This window comes from Psittacula echo (assembly GCF_963264785.1).
Source record: "Psittacula echo genome assembly, chromosome: 4".
Taxonomy (NCBI): Eukaryota; Metazoa; Chordata; class Aves; order Psittaciformes; family Psittacidae; genus Psittacula; species Psittacula echo.
In genome coordinates this window covers 1,102,641-1,121,999 of record NC_137738.1, presented here as the reverse complement: position 1 = coordinate 1,121,999, position 19,359 = coordinate 1,102,641, and the positions used below count along the sequence as shown (strand labels likewise).

The following is a 19,359-nucleotide window of genomic DNA, read 5'->3' as shown; positions in this document are numbered from 1 at the left end:
CCTAAAACTAGTTTTTTTAAATGTCTGAATTGTTATCAAAATCTGTACAATAGCAGCGTTTTTGAACATAAAATCGAAAACTAAAACTGTAGATGCTGTTTATTTTAGTAGTAGGGATGAGTTAAAAGAAACCCTGCAAAGAATACCCAAGAAGGCCTTGGTGTGTTTTTAAACTGAGAAGCTGAGTGAAAACTCACAGTGCAGACTTTCTGTAGATCAGTTTCTGACAATACTGTACTGCTGTTAATGTCAGTCTGATCACTGCATGCTTACACTGAGCTTTAGGATTGAGGAAAAAACAAAACACCAAACAAAAACCCAAAACAAAAACAAAACCCAAGACCCCAAACAAGAAAGCCAGCTCAGTTTGCTGATATCAGCGTGCTTCTTGGATGTAGGTTTTCAGTTGGCAAGCATAGTGAATTAGCAAGTTCAGGTGACATCCAGAAGTGCAAGCAAATGTTCTTTCTGATGTCCATCTGTAGGGTGTACCTGTATATACAGAATGTACCTGTATGCCAAAAGTAGGTGTAAGTGGAATTCTTCTATAAATCAGTTAATAATTGTGGTTCAAAAAGGTATTATTGCACTTGTTAATTTGAGGTGGTCTTAGCCTTAAAATGAATGGTACTAAAACAGTGTCAATATATCATTACAGTTTTCAGATACTTTTTTCTGTGCTTGCTAAGATTTATGTGAACAGTGTAAGTTTTGTCTGTGAACTCCTTTCACTAAAAGCAGCACATCTTTTGCTTGCCGTGTAATAGTGCTATATGAAACAATTCAGCTTTGTTCAGATTACAGCTGAGAATCTGGAATAGTACAGATGGCATTGCAAGTCATAGAGTCAAAACCCCTGACATCCAGGAGAACCCCACAGCCCTCAGGTGGGGCAGGATGGAGGGGTTGGAAGTTTGGGTGATTTTGTTTGATGTTTGTGGGGTTTCTTTGCTTTTCTTTTGGCATAAGCAAACTGATGAAGTAGAATAGCTTTCAGCCACCATAGAAGCAGACATATTTTCACTGTGCTACTTTAATAGGGTACTGGCTAAAGCTTTGTCATGCTTTTGTAGTTTAGCTATGACTACTCATGTCTTAATGTGCGTGTATGTATATGCATATTCACATGAACTGCTTTGTTTTAAAATAATTGTAGATGACAACATCAGGTGGAGGAGGTTTCTGTGACTGTGGTGATACAGAAGCTTGGAAAGAAGGTCCTTACTGTCAAAAGCATGAAACTAACACTTCAGAGACTGCAGAAGAAGAGGTAATAACATTTGAGGCATTGTGTTTCAAAACATCAACTGTGTGTATATATTTATGTGTACATATAAATCATTCATATGAAGTTGTTTTCAGTCTTGTATACCATGCATGAGAGGTGGGAGGAAATTTAGTAGTAGTATTTAAATCTCACTGTGTTAGTTAGACAAAACTAGTGTCTAACTTAAAGAGTTATTTAGAATTACCTTTTCTACTTAAAGGCTTCATTTTGTATGTTCTGGGTTGCCTCTGCAGCTTTAGTTCTGCTGCTTTTTTCTTTTGTCCTATTCTGAAAGGTGAAGGGAGTCTGCCATGTGATAAAAAACATCCACGTGTGATCATGTGCATGAAGAAGCCAAGTTAAGCTGTCTGTGCTATATGTGTTTTGATTCTTACCAAAGCAAAGTGCACAGGTTTTTAAAATCAAAGCAACTTGCTGCTAAAGCAAAGCCATAATGGAGATATAAGATAGAGATCTATAAAAGCTTGTTTGGTGGTGGAGAAGGTAAATAGACAACAGTGCTAGTACAGGTGAACTGCTGACTGTCAAGGGCCTCCTGGAGAAAATGCGGACTTACGTTCTGAATAGATTGTTGCGACCATTTTTATACAACAGAAGCTGTGGTGAAACACAAAATGAGGTACTAGGTAATCATAAACCAGGAACTGGGCTACCGTGAAATATTTTAATTGGCTAGCAGTTACACATACTTCAAAATATCAAATGAGGAATTGAGTCAGTGACCCAGTATATGCCAGGTGACCTGCAGGGCTTGCAGTGTTCCCTTTCTAGCTTTGTAGAACAGGGACTAGTTGCTCTGAACATCAAACATTTGAACTAGTAGAAGAATAATTGTTTCAGAGGAGACTTTTAAATATTTTTAGTTCACACACAAATCCCTTGAAATGGATTCGAAGGAAATGGCAGTGGTACCTGTACTCTACCTGATTGAGAGTTGGCAGTGGTTCTCATTTGCTGCTCCAAAAAGTAGACTTTGCAGACTGAGGCAGCACTTTTCTTCCTTCCCCTCCTCACTTCAGTTCCCCCACCTGCAGCAGCAGCAATTCTGCTCTGGCAGAGAGAGGAGGATGAATGTGTAGTGGCTGCTGCTGATGTCAAATGGAGAGCACCCTGGAGAGTGCAGAACGAAGACAAGTGAGTGCATAGTCCGCATACAAAAGGGGAACAATTCATTGTAAACGAGACTGGGACACGGGGAGATTATTATCCCAACCCAAACCGTTCTATGATTATGGAATGCATAGATATATTTAGGCATTCTACTGTTTATATAGCACAGCACGTTAGAGATGTGCAGCATCTGTCGTGATCCCAGTGTGCTGGATGTTGTAGAAACTTGGATAGATATGACTTCTTGCCTCTGAATGCATGCATATAAAACAAGGCAATACCTATATATGTAATATATATGGCTGTATTCAGCAGTTTACTAATATTGGTAAGCGGGACAAAGTATACAATGATTTCAAATTCAGTTTTGAAGACATTGTGGAAAAAGCAGATTTTATTACAGCTGAGCTTAGAAGATCTTCAGAACTATCTTAGAAGGTAGGAACAAAGACAGTGAAAATGGAGAAGTGAGTGGAAATTTGAGTGATTAGAGACCAGTTAACATTTAGGTATTGAATGCTGGATTACTGCTTTGGCGGTTGTCAGTGAAGAACTGGAAGAAGGAAACTGGATGATTCTTGACTTTATTCCTTTCAAATGTGAAGTCATTTAGAGAAAGTAGTTAAAGACGCTTGCATCATCTTTGGCAGAGAGGTGCAAATGTGACAATTTCTGTTCTGAATTTCATTTAAGTTCCCAATTGCTCTTTTTATTTATTTTCCAGGACCCTCTTGTGCACTTACCAGAAGATATGGTAGCAAGAGCTTATAATATTTTTGCCATCACATTTAAATATGCAGTAGACATATTAACATGGGAAAAGGAAAATGAATTGCCTGGCCTAGAAATGATGTAAGTATAGTCCTTGTCTTCTGCCTCTTAAAGGTTTGCATATATTTACAATAGCAAATAATTTACAATAGCAAATGCAGATTTTGATTTTTAAGTACTTTTTCTGCCTTTCCTAAATTTTCAGGTATATTTTGCAGACTAATTATAATAGATTTGTTTTCTCATATTTTTTGTTCATGTGATTATACAGCTTATTTCTCTCCATACTGATGATGAGCCAATATCTTTGTGATACCTTTGTTTTCTTAACATTGAAAAGCAAGTACTAGCAAAATGCAACACTGTAAAAGAAGCGGCAGGTTAATTTTTTATGATCCAAGTTACAGAAATTCTGATGGAAAAAGGATTTTGTACTTTCGGTGATCCACTTACAAATTCTGAAGCATTCAGACTGTTTAAGTGGATTGTAGCATCACAGTTATCATGGAGTCATTTGTTAGTATCTTGGTGTTGTGCAAGTAAAAATGCTGTGTAACTAAAGGATGGGAATCAAAAGATTGCCCTGAATCTGTGTAAGCTTAGTAAGTTTTGTCTTTGAGAATTGTGGAATTCGGGCTTTTTAAGAGCTTGCCAAGGTTTTGTTGTCTACTAAGTACCTTTATGCCATATGAGGGAACCAGGTGAGGTAAAATAATGCCACGATGAGTGAAGTCTCTCAGAAGCTATGGGGAATGCATTGAGCACAGCTGCACTGGAAGGTAAAGTGTTCTTCTTAGTAGGAAACTGTCAAGTCATAATAAACAAATGTTGGCAAATAATACTCAGACTTACGTGTTGTCTTAAGATTTCACTCATTTGGGACTTAATTCTGCAGGAAAGATGCACATTCCTGTAGAAGTTAGGGGTGGTCAGATTGAGATATGTTCCAGTACAGCAAAGGAGGGTCAGGCTTTTGGGTTGTCTGCATGTTAGAAAACTTGGTTAACCTAGAAATTGATATTTAAAATTTCATTACTTTGAATTATGTAAATTCAATCCTTGCTTTGAAGTGAGAAGAGTGACACTTACTACTGCATGCTGTTTAATGATGAAGTCCATACCTATGAACAAGTTATTTATACTCTTCAGAAGGCTGTCAACTGCACGCAGAAGGAAGCTATTGGTTTTGCAACAACAGTAGATAGAGATGTAAGTAAATGTTTTGCTAGAACTTGTGATTACACTTACCCTAATGTTTATTTGATATGACTGCATTTACTTTAGTTTGTTTTCCCAAAATGTGGTTAATGTGCTTGAGCCCTGTGTGGCAGGTCACCCTGAAATACCTTATTAACTCATTGGCTAATCCAAACCAGACCTAATACTGAGTATATCTCAGTGTTACTGAGTGTAACCGTATGCCAGTAAGCATTGGGAGGGTAGATAGCAGCGTGTATCTTGCTGCTGTGTAAAGGACAAGTAGCAGATTTAGCTCATCCCTTACTGTACACCAGGGAGCTGACATTGAAAGAGGCCCTGTAGGTGCTCCTGAGTGTTGGAAATGCTTCTTGGAGTAACACCAGTCAACTGTGAGGGGTAAAATCCTAAATTGACTGCTTTTGCTCCAGGGCTTATGGAAATATTTGTGTTTGTTTTGGTTTTAATTTAATTTTCTTTTTCATCATTGTCAGATGAGAGTGGCAGGAAGAGATAACGCATTTCATACAGTGTTTAGGAAGAACAATGAGTTCAGAATCACTACATGCTGAATATCATTTTAACTAGTATGTTGGTGTCAGCTGTGTTTGCATTGTGGCTAGTGTGCCTTTTCCAAGAAAGGGACAATTTCTGGGTACAACTGCATCTTGTTATTTGTGCCATAGGCCTCTAAGCAGCTGCTGTGAAAATGAGTGGCCTTTTTATATTGGTTTCCATATTGTTTTGTTTGCTTGTGCCTTTTTGGGGGGGAAGGCTCTTCCAAAACGCCAAGAATTGTCATTTTGGGTTGTTGACTCAAGGAGGTCAGTGGGAAAGGAAATACAACCACTTTATATTACTTAACACTGCACTGGACTTTGGTTTTGTATTACCACTACTCTGTGCTATCGGTAACCAAAAGATTCGCTATTGATCTCTGAGGATGTGCTGACTTGAGCGCATGCCGTGGATTGTAGGATGCACTTTGTAGTTTTTTCCCTACTGGTGATCTCTGCCCTCATCCTAAATATGAATCCGTATATACTCGTGTATGTGTGTATGTATCTAAAAGAAATGAGAAGGTTATGCCTCAAACAATGATTTGGCATCAGACCAGATCTAAAATCTCAGTAAGCTATTCTGTCTGTAATACATTATAAATCCAGTCAGCTATTTTAATGTATGTGTTAACAGTATAGAAAGATGGGAATCCTTCCAGTTTGGAAATAAATCAAGTGCTTTATTTGTATGTTTGGAAGACCAGTTAGCTTTAATATCTGTTTTTTAAAAGCTTTGAAATGTCTGAAATAACTTTAAATTCTGCCCAAAGTAATGATTGATGCATTAGTACTAAGGATAAGTTTTCAGTATTTGAAATGTGTGATGATTGCATCTTAGTACACACAGAAAATGAAAGAAAGAGTGGTTAACGTGCATCTGAAACTATTACTGTATCTTTTATACTCATGTAAAACAGCATTTGAACTTCTTGTTCAGAATCTGGTGGTAATGTTACTCCTTTACACATTTCAAGGGACGTCGGTCTGTTCGGTACGGAGACTTTCAGTACTGCGATCAAGCAAAATCAGTCATAGTGGTAAGTAAAAATGTTTACTTGTTTGCTTCATCTTTGCCTCCATACACATAGTAGAGGTATGAAAATGCAGGTTGAGGCTCTGGTTTTATTTATTTGTCTACTCTGGTCTACCTTGCAACCAAAATAATTTCCTAAAAAGAAGTTCCTAGGCAACTTTACCCATCAGTAAATGGAGTGTGATCAGGAACTTCAAATGTCATCTTTCAGAACTGCATGTCAGTTCAGATCAGTGAAGTTAAACACTTCTAGTTTTACTCCTATAGCATGAAGTTATTTGTGTCTTTTCACAGTTAATGGAAATTGCTACTGATTGAATCTAATACCTACAAATACCCTTTCATTTTGTGTGTATTTATACGTGTGTGTATGTATGCATACTATCTGTATATTACAATGTTCTTCCATGAAAGAACATGGGAATAATATTTTCTACTTAATTTTTCTTGAACTGCTTCAGTGCAGTACTTAATCCCATGAAATAGAAATGCTTTATGTATACTACTGCTGAAAAACAAGTACTGCAACTAGTTACTGGCCTTAAACTTCTTTTGACAACATTAACATATATGTAAAGATTAAGTTGTACAATGTTTTTAACTTGCCACCTATGCAAAGAACATAGGTCTTTGAAATATTAATAGGTTAAACAAAGTTTGGACTTTCTTGGTTTTGTTGCTTCCCTATGTAGGTGTTAGTAATTAGAATATGTATTGATATTAAAACGTTAAAATTAATCATAGGAGTGCTGTGTTTCTGTGCAGAAACTAGTCCTCATTTAAATATGCATTACATCCTTTTTCCTTTTCTTTTTAAGAGAAATACCAGTCGTCAGACAAAGCCATTGAAAGTACAAGTTATGCATTCATCTATTGTTGCCCATCAGAGCTTTGGTCTGAAGCTCCTAACGTGGCTTGGCAGTGTTATTGGATATTCAGGTGGGCAAACTTGAACTTGCTTGAGAAGTTTGTGAGGCAAGCTGGATTCCTAAAGCAGTTTTATCTACTTCTTTCAGATGTGTAATATATAAGGCAAAGCTATTAATAACTTGTCAGACTTCATTCTGTTTTCTCTTAATGGAGTGCTGCTCTGAGTTCTAACTTCTGTATGAAAGTGCTACCAGTCTTTGATTTCTCGGGTACTGTTTTATGTTTGGCTGCTGTTGAGCAGGAACTGAGAATCACTGTCAAATGCTGGATGCTAACGAGCTATTTTTTTCAGTCCCTGGTTCTTTCAAAATGGATGCAGTAAGCTGAAAACAACCTGATCAGATAAACCAGAACTATTCAGAAGTAATACACATGTACATGTTAACAAGAACTATCAGGAAAGCATGCTCAGCTGTAATATTGCATATATGCTCTATATAGGTTTCTTCAGAGATTATATGTTGTATTGGACTGATAATTGAAAAACTAGCCAGGATTCCAGGCATAGGATATCTGTATCATGTCATCTTTTTGAAAGATAAGTAGTTTATTTTGGTTTAAGTTTATTTTTAAAGATACGTAAATCAAACTTCTGAAGAGTTATGGTTGCAGCTTGTTCAACTATTTGCCGGCATTGCTGGCAGATAATAGGTATTCATAGAAAGGAGTGACATAAAGATATTTAATTTCTAAGGTAATTTTTCCTTTCAGTGTAATGTGTAGGCAGGCACTGTCTTTTTCATATTCCTTAAGCCTAGATTTGTGCCATGTCATTTGTGTCACATGCCGAAGTCACTAATTTTCAGCACTTAATTACAGCTGTAAGAAAGTAAGTTGAATATGTTAATGGAGTATCAAAGTACAGGTGAAAGCATTGAATATATGCTTTGATTTGTGTGTGTGGTGTTTCTGAAATTCTGCAGAGTTCACTTCATTAAATGTAGTGTCCTTTATGATTCAGAAGGACAAAACTAAGGTTTGATGGTAAGCAGTATGCATACGTTTTGTCTGTGACCTGTGTGCTCAGCTACTTGAACTGCCTCACGCCTTGTGATGCAGACTTGCAGTGTGCTCTGGAGCCTGGTTTTGTGACATGCATCCTTACAAAAGTTGGTTTCCCTTAGCTTTTTAACAAACATCTAGATTCGGTTACCGTTTGGTGTGCCCTTGTAGCCGGCATGGCCAATAGTATCATAGCGTGTATCAGGAGAAGGCCACAGGTTGAGGGAGGTGATTCTCCCACTCTGCTGACCGTGGTGAGGCTACATTTGTGTCTAGTTCTGGGTTCCTCAGTACAAGACAGACAAGGAGCTGCTGAAGAGGATCCAGAGGAGGCCACAGGGATGCTCAGGGCTCTTATGAGCAGAGATTGCAGGAGCTGGGCCTGGTTAGTGCAGAGAAGAGCAGCCTGAGAGGGGATCCCATCAATGTAGGTCAGTATCTCAAAAGAGGTGCCAGAAGTACAGTGCCAGACTCTTTCCAGTGGTGCCCAGTGACAGGACGAGGAGCAATGGCCATAAACTGAACCACAACAAGTGCCAGCTCAACATGGGGAAGAACTTCTTTGCATGAGGGTGGCGGAGCCCTGGCACAGGCTGCCCAGGGGAGTTGTGGAATCTCCCTCTCTGGAGCCATCTCAGACCCACTTGGACACGTTCCTGTGTGCCCTGCTCTGGGTTGCCCTGCCTTGGCAGGGCTTAGACTGAATGATCTCCATGAATGAAGGTGGCCCTTCCAGCACTGATGGTTCTGGGGTTCTGTGATCGGCAAGATAGGGTGACAGAATTACACTGCTTGACCAGATGGCATTAGCAGGTGGAGGCGTCTTCTGCTGTGCCACAAGTTTAGGTTGAATGATTGTAATGAAATGAGCATCAAACTCTTGTCTGCGAGTAAAGTGAAAAACCTTACTATGGAACTTTGTCACAAGCTTGACTACTATGTTCATTCTAGCAAGTGTCAGTTCTTCAGTATTAAGTATCTGTTGTGCAATAAAGTAGTTTCCATTGATTTGTTACCCTTCATGACAGTAGTTGGAATTGAACTCTGCAAGGCAGAAATAACCCCCAAACTGCTGTAGGATTTTACAGACTGTCTAGAGCTGCACATTGTAAGGTACACATGGCACTAAGCCACGTTCAACCTGAGAAGCTGAAGTGGTTCAAGAGGGAGCAGAAATAAGGGCTGATGCATGTAAGTCATGGAGCTGTGTCAGTGAATATGTATCCCCTACAGCACAAAGCGAGGTTGAACACTGCTCTGAACATGTCTGTGTTGAGTTCTGTTGCAGAGGCGGGCTTCCGTGCAAGCATATAATTATTTGCATGGTCATATAATAACAATTATTACTGCTTTCCACTAGAAGAAAAGAGCTTTAAAATAATAGCAGCTAGTAAGTAGAAACTAAAAACCTCATGAGTGTACAAGTCATTTCATGTATGAATTCTGTTTTCCTTTTGGTAGGACTCTCAACAGGAAAAATACCTTAGAAAATAAGCCTGTTGTATAATTTTTCTATCAGTAAGCAAGAGCACTTTGAAGAAAGCACGTTCTTATTTGCTAACTTTGAAACAAATGGTTGACAATTTTCACAAGGTTCCAAATGTTCCATGAGGTTAGTGTGAAACCTGCAAGGTATAAAATATGTGTGTTTCTCCTGGCAAAATCTGAGCAGTGCTACTGAGTTGACGAGGAAAAGAGTGTTCTATGGCATCTACTGTCTTATGAAGATTGCAGGACGTCGAAATGCACAAGTTTGTGTGTAACTCTAAGTAACTTACATCATTTCTCTTCATTAAAGATGGCCTTCGTCGAATACTGTGTCAGGTTGGTTTACAAGAGGGGCCAGATGGTGAAAATTCTTCTCTTGTGGATAAGCTGATGCTGTATGATTCTAAACTGTGGAAAGGTGAGTTTTCACAAGCCTCTGGAAAATACTAAAGAATGCTATGCATAAAAGTTTTCCCTTTACTGTAGCTGCTAATATCTGATCATTTTTACTGTCGAGTACTATGGGCAGAATTGCCTGACTTGTTATAATCTGTCCCTTCATGATGCACTACAAATATATCAAAGACGAGAACATGGGGAGACCATTTGTAGCTGTGGTTGGTGTTAAATCTCATTATTCAAAGGAGACTGAAATTAAGCCTAACTTAGAATCCTAGAATCAACCAAGCTGGAAAAGCCCTTTAAGCTCATCCAGTCCAACCGTTCCCCAGCGCTGCTAAGGCCACCACTAACCCATGGCACTGAGGGCCTCATCTATATGGTGTGTGAACACTTGCAGGGACGATGTCTCCAGCACTGCCCTGGGCAGCCTGTTCCAATGCCTGAGCACCCTTTGGGGAAGAAATACACAGAGGACAGTGATCATTAAAGGAAAATGAGTAAACAGTAGAGTGGTGTCCCTGCCCAAGGCAGGGGGTTGGAACTGGGTGATCTTAAGGTCATTTCCAACCCAAACCGTTCTATGATTCCAGGATTCGGATTTCCCTGCTTTATAGGAACTCAGCATCTCTATCATATTAACCAAAATGCCTCTCTTTAAGGCACAGGGCAGAAGTTTTCTGCTTTGACTTGGATTTGTGTTCATGAGGGATTCTTAAGTGTTCTGAGAACATTTCAGTGCAAAATATTTCTGTTCTCTTATTTTAGAGCCCTTAAAAATTCAAAAGTGGCAATCCAATGGTACCGGCTAGGAAGTTGTGATGTAGAGGAAGTGGAGGAGGTAGTTGATTTCATTTCTCTCATGGATTTTGGGTCTGCTTTGGTATCCTGAAAGGGCATGTAAGGCTAGGTGCAAGAAAGAGAAGCACAAAGAGAAGGCAAAGAATGGTGCAATGTACAAGTCTTTTCCTTATTTAAACATGAATCCAGTAGTTTGAAGATTGGTACCCTCCCTCCAGTATCTTTTGTTCTTTAGTTCTGAGGTACAGATACCCTCCTACAGAGTAGTAACATCTCTTTGTGGTCTGTCTTGGGAACTTCTTGGGGCAGCAAGAAAAGAAGTAAAGTGGAAAGTGGACTTCTGTCTTGGGTGAATGAATTTCTGGCACTCAGGTTTTTGGGGGGTTAATTAGGGGTTTTTGACCACAAATTTGGTGGTATGAGAGGTACTGCTCTGTGAACATTTACATTACAATGGTTTTAATAAAGGTTTTGTTAGGATAATGTCTTTTTACATAAGCAAGGAGTAATTTGCATTTCTATTTCAAAATCTGTATTTCTCTACTTTTTCATGTTATTCCTAGTTACTCTGCATTAAGGAAATAGTGTAATGGCTTTTGACTTAAAAGTGACCTACAGAAAGAAATGGTACATGTGTGCACGTGTTTCGAAGCAACATAAGGCAGTTCCCATTTGTATTGATGCTGCTCAGACAGACTAGAAATTCAGAGCTATTTAAGCTGATTCTTTTGCACGTTGTTCACAGCTACCAAAAGTTATTGCAGTTCCCAGGACATCTTATAATAACATGCTCCTTTCTTACCTCGGGCCATCCAAATCTTCTGTTTATCCTTATGAATAGAGTTCTGTTCTCGTTTGCCTGACTTGCCTTATATTTGAAGGTTTATGTTCCCCTTCAACAGCTCAGTGTTCTCTTAGGCCGGTATAATAAAGAACGTTGCTTGATGAATTTTGTTACGTGTATTCTTCTTCATCCTTTGCTACCAACTTAATCAAAGCAGTTTCTGCTCTAAAAAGCACACCTCATCCTGTAAGATTTTTCTTACTTCATGCTTTAAAATCTTTGCTTTTCTGAATGTTTCCGTGTTGACAGAAAATAGTGACGTGCAATATTTCATTCATTTTTCTTGACAGGAGCAAGAAATGTGTATCATCAGTTGTTCATGAGCAGCCTGCTTATGGATTTGAAATACAAGAAACTTTTTGCTATCCGCTTTGCAAGAGTAAGTATCTTTCTCAAAAAGAGCCCATAAAATGCTTAAGCTGTGTAGTGAAGAGAGTTTAGTTAGCATCCAGTGCTTCAAATGAATTGTTATCCAAACTTTTTTCCCTTTATTTTGAAACGAAAAGTTGAAATGTAATGCTGACTACCTGATTTCTGTCTTCAAAACTTTAGTTATAATGGCATCTCATCTCCTGGGAAGAAAATGGCCTTTCCAGGCTCTCCAGAACTAAAGCAGTTCAGATGTTTTAGTCTTCACCATCAACTATGCAGGCCATTGCTTCTTAAGAGCTAATCGCTTCTCATTGTGTAAGCTGTTAGAGCACTACTCAGAAGTAGTGCTGAAACTCAGTTATGCCGATCAGTATTTTTGCAGCAATGAGTATTTGAAATGCTTTAAATCAGCACTGCAGATTTCTGCTCACTCTGCTGAAGATGAATCACTTTTTGAGTAGAAAATACAGCATTAGAGTTTATTGTGAAAATGAAAGTGAGCAGGTCTCACATGTGAGCAGATTAAGTTGTCGTGTTCTTTGTACAAAGTACATATATAATAATCCCTAAGAGCTTCTCTTCCCTTTATCATGGCATTAAAGTTTCCCAGAGCAGACATTTAAATTCAAAACTCAGGTCAGTGTGGATTAGAGGTGAATTTCCCCTTGTTGTTTAGAATTACCGGCAGTTGCAGAGAGATTATATGGAGGATGATCACGAACGGGCAGTATCGGTGGCTGCTCTGTCTGTCCAACTCTTCACTGTACCTACTCTGGTGAGTAGTGCCTGTCTTTCTTTTAAAAACTGATAGTTGGCACTCCTTGCCTTTTTTTGCCTCCTTCTTAATAGAACTATGAGCGATTGCAGAGTGATTTTATGAAAGATGACCACGACAGAGAGTTCTCAATTGCTGACCTCTCGATACAGATATTCACAGTGCCTTCTCTTGTAAGTACTAAAAGACCAAAAAAGGAAATCTTTCTTTGTTGAAAGCCACTCAAGGTTCTTGAATCAAGACTGCAGATTTCTGTAACGTTACTTTGGAAGTAATAATATGTGGAATAATAATTGGATAATAATAATTGAATGCTGTAGAGGGACTCCTCATTAGGGACTGTAACAATAGGACAAGGGGTGATGGGTTCAAAGTGAAACAGGGCAAGTTCAGGTTAGATCTAAGGCAGAAACTCTTCCCTGTGAGGGTGCTGAGGCGCTGGCACAGGGTGCCCAGAGAAGCTGTGGCTGCCCCATCCCTGGCAGTGTTCAAGGCCAGGTTGGACACAGGGGCTTGGAGCAGCCTGCTCTAGTGAAAGGTGTCCCTGCCTGTGGCAGAGGTTTGGAACTGGATGAGCTTAAGTGTCTTTCCAGCTCAAACCTCTATGAGACAAAAGGCACTACTGCTGCCCAGCACTCAGACTGTTTGTATACATTACTATGGTTTAGAGGGTGAAGTGTTCAACATGGCAAAGTCTGAGTTCCCAGAGTGGGCTGGGTAGTTTGGGGTTTTATGTTTTTCTTTTACCTTTTTCTAGGAAGGTACTTAAAGGTTAATTTAGATACACTCAAACATGTAAATTCCTCATCATACTAAGCAACAGTTACTGCTTGTAGGAGTCTACATTATGTTTTGCATATTGTGGTTTCAGAGCATACCATTCTGGGGCAGCTTTATACATGATCCTTTACATTAACTTATCAATCAACACAAGTGCAAGTAACAGTTGTCTCATGGTATTTCCTACTTCCTGTGGCTCTTCTAGACTTGGACAATGCTTTCTTTTAGGTTTCTAGTTAATTTCCCTTACAGTGCTTCAAGCACTGTTACTTCTCACAGCTCACTAACTCTGCTGGTCTTTCACCAGTTTCTCCTTGTTTTGGGAAATGTCTTTATTTGCTCCAGTCTCCAATAAGTCTTTCTTTGCTTGTATTACAAGCTGAACACATGAAACTTTGGAGCTAGACTGAAAAGTCTTAATTTCATAGCCAGAATTGCTTAAGAAATGAATGCTTCTGAATCCTTCCAAATTGACTCAGCTTAATTGAGCTCTCCAATTCGATAGTAGCATGGCGGTTATGATCCTGAGCAAAACCTATTTCAAGTTTCCTACGGGTGGATGTTCATCCATTCAACAAGACATGAAGATTTCGTTTCCATGGGTCAGGGCAATATTGTGTTACCTCTTCTAATCTTCATGCTGCCAATAGAATGTTGCCCATATTCAGACTTCCAGTTAGACTTAACCAACCGTTACTCAAATAGTTATGGTATTATTTTTTCCTTTGACAGATGGGTAGTGAAATACGTGCATTGATACATTGCTTTTTAAAAAGGATGTATTCTCCTCTCCTTGGAGGAGAATAATTGCCATGTCCCTTTACATGTTTTCTGTTTCAAAAACATGCAAAAAAAGGAAAGCCAGTTTGGCTTTGACTGTTTCATAGGATAGGAAAGACTCATGACTTGAAAATAATGATAAGCTCCTACCACATGAATTATTTTTATCTATTTATGCATATTTTACATATTTATGTATATTCATTCTTAATGAATAAGTTGAAGAATGTAAAACCACCCTCCTGCCTCCAGGAACATCTTCAGTCTGATCTCAGTAATTTAAGTGTTTGAGCTCTCAAGTAACTGAGGTTTTTTGGCTTGAGAGAGGATGGGTGGTTGTGTTGGTGGTGATTTTGCGTGGGGAAATGTTAGCCATTAGGTTTTATCCCACCCACCCCCACAGTAGCATTTTAGAAACTGTATTTTGGAGTATCATTGGCAACTGTAGAACCCAGAAGCTCTAGTCTATAACCACGGTGTCATTGAGGTCGATCAGAGTGGCCGGTCTTGAATCTACCAGCCACGAAGTAAAATCCTCCTGAGATCCAAGAACTGCAAGACTCATCCCACTTACCTTGGTGAACCAGCAGTATGGGACAGTTCTGGAAGAGCTCACAAGTAGGAGGTGGCAGTAACTTCTTAGTACCCCCTACTCTGTTGTCAGGTTGGATTGGATTAGATTGCATGTGGAAGATGATTGTCAGGCTTTGTGATGCCTGTTTCCTACAATATGGACGTATGCAGTAGCTTTTGAGGGGAATTCTAAGTGATTTGATGTGATTTCCGTGTGGAAATTGCACTAGACAGTCCCTTCGTAGTTCGGAAGATGCTCTGCAGGGCTTGATGGTTTGTGAATAGAACTGTCACTCCTGTAAAGGGGTCATGCTTCAACTGTAAGAGAGGAGACAGCACATACTTAAAGGGAGGTGCAAGTTAATTATAAGGCACATAATAACATATGCCTTGTGTCGTAATTATATAGGTTTGCAGGAGCCTAACCATAGTCAAACTTCTGTACAGAAGGGATCTGAAGAAAGAGATCTGGATTATGATTATTTCTGGCTAGATATTTGTGTTCTGTGAATGTTTGGAAGATTGGCTTTCAGTATGTTCTGGTTTAATTATTGATGTAACTCTTTTGGATGAAAATTCCTGTATTTGATAAGCTTCATGGTGCAGTGTGACACTTTTTGTTAGCTGTGTCTGTTAATTACAGCAGATTTCAATGTACTTTGGCATAGGCTCGAATGTTAATAACAGAAGAAAATCTCATGACCACTATCATCAAAACCTTTATGGACCACTTAAGGCACCGTGACATCCAAGGCAGGTTTCAGTTTGAACGTTACACTGCTCTGCAGGCTTTCAAATTCAGGCGTGTTCAGAGCCTTATTTTGGATCTCAAGTAAGTATCTTACTTATTAACTATGTGCTGATTTGATCAATTGAGGACTTAATTAAAAAACCAAACTTAACACTTGCATCTTTTCTGATGTACCCAGGTATGTGTTGATAAGTAAGCCAACCGAGTGGTCAGATGACTTGAGGCAAAAGTTCCTGGAGGGTTTTGATGCCTTCTTAGAATTACTCAAGTGTATGCAGGTATGTAAATCTGTGAATTCCAGAATCGTGCAAAACTAAAGCAGGAAAATAGCTATCATGAGAGAAAAGTGGAAGGAACTTAATGTCCTCTCACTTTTATAACCAGTGCAGTATAAACTTTGGAGCCATCATGTTTTCCTGAAACGTAACATCTCACCTAGCTCTTTTCAATGTAGTTTATTGCAGAGGGCAATAAAAAGGGAGATCAGTTCAAAAAGAAAAATGGCATTTAGGGCTTATTGTGCAGTTTTAGAGGCAGACTAAGACACAATTAATTGTGTGAGCGAAATCTGGTCCATCTTAAGCAACTGTTCTCCCTCGCAGTCTCCAGTTACTCCAGTATCAGCAGAGTTGCTCTGTGTATTGAAGAATATTAATTCCTGACATACAAAGAGATCTTTTCACTGTATTTTATTCCCCCACCCCCAGCCTTTTCACATGCTGTGTTACCTTAAGAGGAGTATTTTAAAAGCAGTGTAGCTTTTATGAGGGCAAGTTGGCCTTATGATCAGTAAGGTATAAGTCAGAATCACTCCCATTTTTTTCAGTACTTCAGTAGGCTACTTTTCTCGATGCTTGGCTTAGTGTGTTCATGATAGTCTCTTGAATACGTTGTATTCCTCAGATCGTGCTGGTTTTATTTCTTCTTATGGCAAGAACTGATTAGGTACCACAGCACTAGTCTTTATTCAGTAGTTCACTGCATTTAATAGTGCATCCCTAGAAACTGTATTCAAAAAAACCCACATTTAAGGTAATACATGTATGCAAACCCTGCTGTATTGCTCATAATACTAAAATCTCTTCAGGTGTTAATAATAGAGTTCAAATCAGAAACCTTTCTTGTCCCAGTATTCTTCTCTTCCAATTCCTGCTTCATTTTCTTGTTATTCTTTCAATATGTATAATTCCTTTTCCGTATGGTCCCAAGCTTTTTTTTTTCTGGTTGTAGCAACAATATGTTTGTAAGGACAAGTAACCACTGTCTCCCACTTTGGCTAATGTTGTCAGCATATTTCAGTGATGTATTGTTGAAATGGGTAATTCTTTTTGCTCTTAGGGTATGGATCCCATAACTCGTCAAGTAGGACAGCACATAGAAATGGAACCGGAATGGGAAGCTGCATTTACATTGCAGATGAAATTAACACTTGTTATTTCAATGATGCAGGACTGGTGTGCATTAGATGTAAGTTCCTTGTGAATTCTTTTTCCATGTGGGTACGTGAAGGGAAAGAAACCCCAAGTATTAATCTGTGTAACGCTTCAGCTAAACACATAGCTACAGCATAAGCCAAGATCAACTTCTCAGAGCAACTGCAAATCTTTTCTGTGTTTAAGCACATCTTTTATGGCTTGAACTGACCAATTCATAAGGAGGTGGTTAAGCTCTTTTAAAAACATTATAGAGGGAGTTCTGTCACACATCTGAAAGTTGTGATCATCACAACACTATCAGGTTATAATTTTCAGACAAGAGGGAATAGAGGTGTAGGCCCTTGATACATGAAACACTGCCTGATTATAGATCATGGGTTTACTCCATAAATGTTTCAAGCTTTAGGAGTACAGAACTTCAGCATGGTAAAATATGGCAAGTGATCATGGAATATTTGAACATTCGAGTTGGCTTTAATCTGTCACTGTTAGTTAATGTGCAGATTTACTAGCCTGGCATGATTATTGCTCAGAAAGTTCCCATAATATCAGTTACAAAAAGAACCCTCAAAACCAGTGGGTGTTTTTCTAATCAGACATACTGGTATGCGTTTTGCAATCTGTTTCCCCTTAATTCAGCTCTTTTTGTTAGATTCCTTGTCTTAATTTTGCAGGACTGTTAATGAAGGTAAAACCCCCAAACCCTTCAGACATTTTCCCATTGACTGTATTGTTTTGCAGATCTCTGGTTGTTTTTTCCTAATCTCTGTAAACTGCAATCTTTTTCTTTTAGGAGAAGGTGTTAATTGAAGCTTACAAGAAATGCCTGAATGTGTTGATGCAGTGTCATAGTGGTTTTACTGATGGGGAACAGCCTATTGTTCTCAGCATGTGTGGACATTCAGTGGAGACCATCAGATACTGCGTTTCTCAGGAAAAAGTTAGCATTCATCTCCCAGTTTCTCGTTTACTTGCAGGTATGAACTAGTTCAAAATGTTTTAGGAAATATTGAATATATGTGATTTGTTTTTTGTGTGGCCATAAGGAACCACACAGCAGTTGGTTAAAGACTGAACAGGATGAGTTTTGGCCTTTTTCTAGCTGTCTGTCAAACAGGTCAAGTCTCCTCTGTCATCAGGAGTGATGGAAAGGATGAGGTATCGGTTATGGTAATTTGTCCTAATAGATCAAGGGCTCTTGGCTGTTGCTGAGGGGATATGACAAAGTCAGGAGAGAGGCAAAAATGTCACTTGTGCTGCAGGTCTTACACAGATACAATCGGGAAAATGAAATTCTCCTCATATATATGTTATGTAATATGTCTCTTCAGGAACTAGCTGCGTAGCTGCAGGATGATAAGTCTGCAGCCTTAATTGTAGCTGTGTGCAGAAAATGGTTCACTAGTAAATGAGATGACCTTTGTTGCCCTATTCAAATGATATAAAGTACTGTTTGTAATATTATGTATGGTTCTGTTTCATGTATTTATGTAGGCTTGCATGTTTTGCTGAGTAAAACTGAAGTGGCGTATAAGTTTCCAGAGCTGCTACCCCTGGTATGTAATTAAATGTAGCGTATTCATTGAATATAATTAATGCTGAATGTGGAATTGGTCATGTGAGTGTAGGATGTTAAAACAAAGGACCTTTTCGCTATGACTTCTATTCAGAGAGACTCTCTTTAATAGATGAAATTACCTCTTAAAAAATGAATACATAGGTATTAATGACTTGAGCATAAGCAATTGGTATTGCTTCCCTAAATAACTTAAGACCTAAATAACTTAATGTAAGGTTTATATTTTGTTCTTCATGCATTACCTTCTCTTGGTAGTAGAAACTCTTAGCAGGATCTGATTCCTTCTCCTTGGCCTAGGTTCTCATTCTCTTCCCCAGCTGTTCCTTGCTTCCTGCATGTTCTTATTGATATGGTATTTCTTTAAGGAAAGTTAAAAAGAATAAGATGAATTAAAAGAGAAAACATAACTGGGAGAAGACATCTCAGTGTCTTTTGAAAGAAGTAGTACTTAACCTTTGAACGAGAGAAAGCAAATGACAGTGTTATTGAATTGATAATATTCATGGTTTAAAATATGAAACCTGTCTTTAAGAATGTGCTAAAGCCCTTGTGGAGTACTTCTGTGGTGCAAAGACAGAATATAAGGTTGATTAACATGCGTAAATTCTGAATAGGCTCATCAAACACACATTTTGTAAGGTGTGTGTGTGATTTGCTTCTCTTCTGTATTGCCCAACTATTTTAATGTTCACAAATATCCTCCTCCTTCCCATTGTTTATTTTCTCTGTGTATATCAAAATACTGCATTTTCTTAATGCAGAGTGAACTTAGCCCGCCTATGCTGATAGAACATCCTCTACGATGCCTAGTCCTTTGTGCTCAAGTGCATGCAGGGATGTGGAGGAGAAACGGGTTCTCTCTTGTTAATCAGGTAAGTACATAGTAGCTG

The 19,359-nt window shown here is 38.8% G+C and overlaps 1 protein-coding gene across 5 annotated transcripts in view; it reads left to right on the top strand.

Moving 5' to 3' along the window:
• The window catches only part of UBR2 (ubiquitin protein ligase E3 component n-recognin 2), a 56,457-nt gene that overhangs the window by 8,853 nt on the left and 28,245 nt on the right, over positions 1–19,359 (top strand). For 3 of the 5 annotated variants that reach the window (XR_013956555.1, XM_080614938.1, XM_080614940.1), the window contains 14 exons: positions 1,157–1,270; positions 3,123–3,250; positions 4,240–4,378; positions 5,901–5,963; positions 6,778–6,898; positions 9,690–9,797; positions 11,714–11,802; positions 12,645–12,743; positions 15,372–15,535; positions 15,633–15,732; positions 16,793–16,921; positions 17,684–17,867; positions 18,385–18,446; positions 19,231–19,341. Coding sequence is in view for 4 of the 5 variants with exons in the window: in XM_080614938.1 (XP_080471064.1) it covers positions 1,157–1,270; positions 3,123–3,250; positions 4,240–4,378; positions 5,901–5,963; positions 6,778–6,898; positions 9,690–9,797; positions 11,714–11,802; positions 12,645–12,743; positions 15,372–15,535; positions 15,633–15,732; positions 16,793–16,921; positions 17,684–17,867; positions 18,385–18,446; positions 19,231–19,341 (1,611 nt within the window). In the remaining variant the exon portion in view is untranslated. Of the gene's footprint in view, positions 1–1,156; positions 1,271–3,122; positions 3,251–4,239; positions 4,379–5,900; positions 5,964–6,777; positions 6,899–9,689; positions 9,798–11,713; positions 11,803–12,471; positions 12,571–12,644; positions 12,744–15,371; positions 15,536–15,632; positions 15,733–16,792; positions 16,922–17,683; positions 17,868–18,384; positions 18,447–19,230; positions 19,342–19,359 lie in introns of those variants that run through there. The other 2 variants (XM_080614939.1, XM_080614941.1) reach the window with 2 other exon arrangements.